Source organism: Pteropus vampyrus, unplaced genomic scaffold, assembly GCF_000151845.1.
Source record: "Pteropus vampyrus isolate Shadow unplaced genomic scaffold, Pvam_2.0 Scaffold189, whole genome shotgun sequence".
Taxonomy (NCBI): domain Eukaryota; kingdom Metazoa; phylum Chordata; class Mammalia; order Chiroptera; family Pteropodidae; genus Pteropus; species Pteropus vampyrus.
In genome coordinates this window covers 1482401-1485714 of record NW_011888970.1, presented here as the reverse complement: position 1 = coordinate 1485714, position 3314 = coordinate 1482401, and the positions used below count along the sequence as shown (strand labels likewise).

The following is a 3314-nucleotide window of genomic DNA, read 5'->3' as shown; positions in this document are numbered from 1 at the left end:
CTGAGGGGAGCGGACCTCCCCGCGAGGGCGCCTCCACCGCCACCATGCCGCGCCCGGGCCCCCGCCTGTGGCTGGTCCTGCAGGTGATGGGGGCGTGCGCCGCCATCAGCTCCATGGACATGGAGCGTCCGGGAGACGGCAAGTGCCAGCCCATCGAGATCCCCATGTGCAAGGACATCGGCTACAACATGACCCGCATGCCCAACCTCATGGGCCACGAGAACCAGCGCGAGGCCGCCATCCAGCTGCACGAGTTCGCGCCGCTGGTGGAGTACGGCTGCCACGGCCACCTCCGCTTCTTCCTGTGCTCGCTCTACGCGCCCATGTGCACCGAGCAGGTCTCCACGCCCATCCCCGCCTGCCGGGTCATGTGCGAGCAGGCCCGGCTCAAGTGCTCCCCGATCATGGAGCAGTTCAACTTCAAGTGGCCCGACTCGCTGGACTGCAGCAAACTCCCCAACAAGAACGACCCCAACTACCTGTGCATGGAGGCGCCCAACAACGGCTCGGACGAGCCGGCGCGCGGCTCCGGCTTGTTCCCGCCGCTCCTGCGCCCGCAGCGGCCCCCGGGCGCGCAGGAGCACCAGCCGAAGGAGGGGGGCGCGGGGCGCGCCGGCTGCGCCAACCCCGGCAAGTTCCACCACGTGGAGAAGAGCGCGTCGTGCGCGCCGCTGTGCACGCCCGGCGTGGACGTGTACTGGAGCCGCGACGACAAGCGCTTCGCCGTGGTCTGGCTGGCCGTGTGGTCCGCGCTGTGCTTCTTCTCCAGCGCCTTCACCGTCCTCACCTTCCTCATCGACCCCGACCGCTTCCGCTACCCCGAGCGCCCCATCATCTTCCTGTCCATGTGCTACTGCGTGTCCTCGCTGGGCTACATCGTCCGCCTCTTCGCCGGCGCCGAGAGCATCGCCTGCGACCGGGACAGCGGGCAGCTCTACGTCATCCAGGAGGGCCTGGAGAGCACGGGCTGCACGCTGGTCTTCCTGGTCCTCTACTACTTCGGCATGGCCAGCTCGCTCTGGTGGGTGATTCTCACGCTCACCTGGTTCCTGGCTGCGGGCAAGAAGTGGGGCCACGAGGCCATCGAGGCCAACAGCAGCTACTTCCACCTGGCAGCCTGGGCCATCCCCGCGGTGAAAACCATCCTGATCCTGGTCATGCGCAGGGTGGCGGGCGACGAGCTCACCGGCGTCTGCTACGTGGGCAGCATGGACGTGAACGCGCTCACGGGCTTCGTGCTCGTCCCCCTGGCCTGTTACCTCATCCTGGGCACGTCCTTCATCCTCTCGGGCTTCGCGGCCCTCTTCCACATCCGCAGGGTCATGAAGACGGGCGGGGAGAACACGGACAAGCTGGAGAAGCTCATGGCGAGGATCGGACTGTTCTCCGTGCTGTACACGGTGCCGGCCACCTGCGCCATCGCCTGCTACTTCTACGAGCGCCTCAACATGGAGTACTGGAAAGTGCTGGCCACGCAGCACAAGTGCCGCGTGAACAACCAGACCAAGACGGTGGACTGCCTGATGGCCGCGTCCATCCCGGCCGTGGAGGTCTTCCTCGTGAAGATTTTCATGCTGCTGGTGGTGGGCATTACCAGCGGCATGTGGGTCTGGACGTCCAAGACGCTGCAGTCGTGGCAGCACGTGTGCAGCCGCAGATTCAAGAAGAAGAGCCGGAGAAAACCCGCCAGCGCCCTCGCCCACAGCGGGATTTACAAAAAAGCCCGGCATCCCCAGAAAACGCACCTGGGGAAATACGAACTCCCCGCCCCGCCTCCCACCTGTGTGTGAGCGGGCTGGAGGTGGGGGGGCAGCGCGGGGGACGTCCCCCGACCGGACACCCCGGCGGCCGGAGCCAGGCGTGGAGCTCTTCTCGGTTGGTTGGTTGGTTTGGTGTTTTTGTTTGTTTTTTTTTTAAATAATAGAAAAAAAATAAAAAAGTTTTTACCCTGAAATGCAGGATGCTGTGGTACACTGAAAGTTAAAAAAAAAAAAAAAAAGTACTGAAAGGTTTTTGTTTGGTCTTCGGGGAGAGCGTTCCCCTGGTAAGTAGCCTCTTGTGTGACTAATTTGTGGTAAAGTAGTTGATTCAGCCCCCAGAAGAAAACTTTTGTTTAGAACCTTCCGTAAATATACATCCGTGTGTGTTCGAGTTGGCTTTGCTATCCATTTACAAGTCAGAGAAGAGATAGCTGCTTTGCAAATTAAAAAGGCCTCTGCTGGGTAGCGGACGGGGGAGGAGAGGGAGGGAGGGGGAGAGAGGGAGAGAGAGAGGCGGGCGGGGACAGTCCCTCCGCTGCCGGAGGGAGAGCCACCCCAGGGGCCCACCCTCAGGAAGGCTGCCTCGGAGCCGGCAACTTCTGAGCAAACAGGAAGAGGGAGCCTGACAGCTCCGCACACGCCAGTGGATTTGGAGTCACTTAAAATAGAGTCCAGCCTCTAGCTTTCACCAGTGGTCTCTCTCCAAGACAGAAACTTCCAGCAAATCTAACGTTTGTAAGTGCAAACGACGTGCAATACAATTTTTCTTTCTCTTTCCGCGAAAATAAAAAAAAAAGAGAGAGAGAAACGAGTAGTTTGCTGTATATAAAGACAACAAAAGGAGTCTCCTAACAAAAGAGCCAGGGGCCCAGCCCTCAAGCTCCTTAGTGTTACATTTTGTGGCTTTTTAATGGAAACCAAGCCAATGTTATGCGTTTGGACTGATTTGTGGAAGGGAGGGGGGAGGGCAGCGAGATCATTCAAAAGCACCCAAAGGGCTTACTGACTCTTTATATTGTTAAACAAATGGTGACTGTGAGTGGATCTAGAAGCACCGGACAAACGGTCTGGCTTATTCTCCCACCGCCCCAGGCAAGAGTGATTCTGCTCGTGCATATGTGTAAGACATATTTTGCACGCTCCGCTATTTTATTAAAAATAAAATATGTTCTTTAGTTTGGTGCTGGTCCCTCGTGCGCTGTAGGAGAGGGGACACCTCCTCGCTCCCTGGGCTTCCCAAGCAGGTCCCCTGGGGTGCACCCCCGTGTAGAGGTTGCTGGGCACCCATCTGAGACAGCAGGTGGGCAGATTCCAGGCGGGGCAGGACCATTTCATGTTTGAGTTTCAGAGGAATTACAGACAGGAAGCACGTGGGGTTAGAACTCGTCTCGGACTTCTGGTGGCTGGTTGTGGGAGTCCAATTTGGCCACCAAGGGAGGGCCTTGGCTGTGAGCGTGGACAGGCTCGTGAGCCCAGCTTAGCCTCCGGTAATGTCTGCAGAATGGCCTAGCCCAGGAAGGGGATTGAATGAGTCATGCTCAGCTGACCTGCGGG

At 59.1% G+C, this 3314-nt stretch overlaps 1 protein-coding gene across 1 annotated transcript; it reads left to right on the top strand.

The window, feature by feature from the left end:
- The first annotated feature begins 29 nt into the window (after positions 1 to 29).
- FZD10 (frizzled class receptor 10) lies at positions 30 to 1806 on the top strand. The gene has a single exon (XM_011371391.1). The coding sequence runs from the start codon at positions 45 to 47 to the stop codon at positions 1788 to 1790; it is 1746 nt and encodes a 581-aa protein (XP_011369693.1). The 5' UTR covers positions 30 to 44; the 3' UTR covers positions 1791 to 1806.
- Positions 1807 to 3314: the final 1508 nt, after the last annotated feature.

Excerpts from the sequence above, each read along its gene's own strand:
- FZD10 (XM_011371391.1), top strand. The coding sequence starts at position 45 with ATGCCGCGCCCGGGCCCCCGCCTGTGGCTGGTCCTGCAGGTGATGGGG.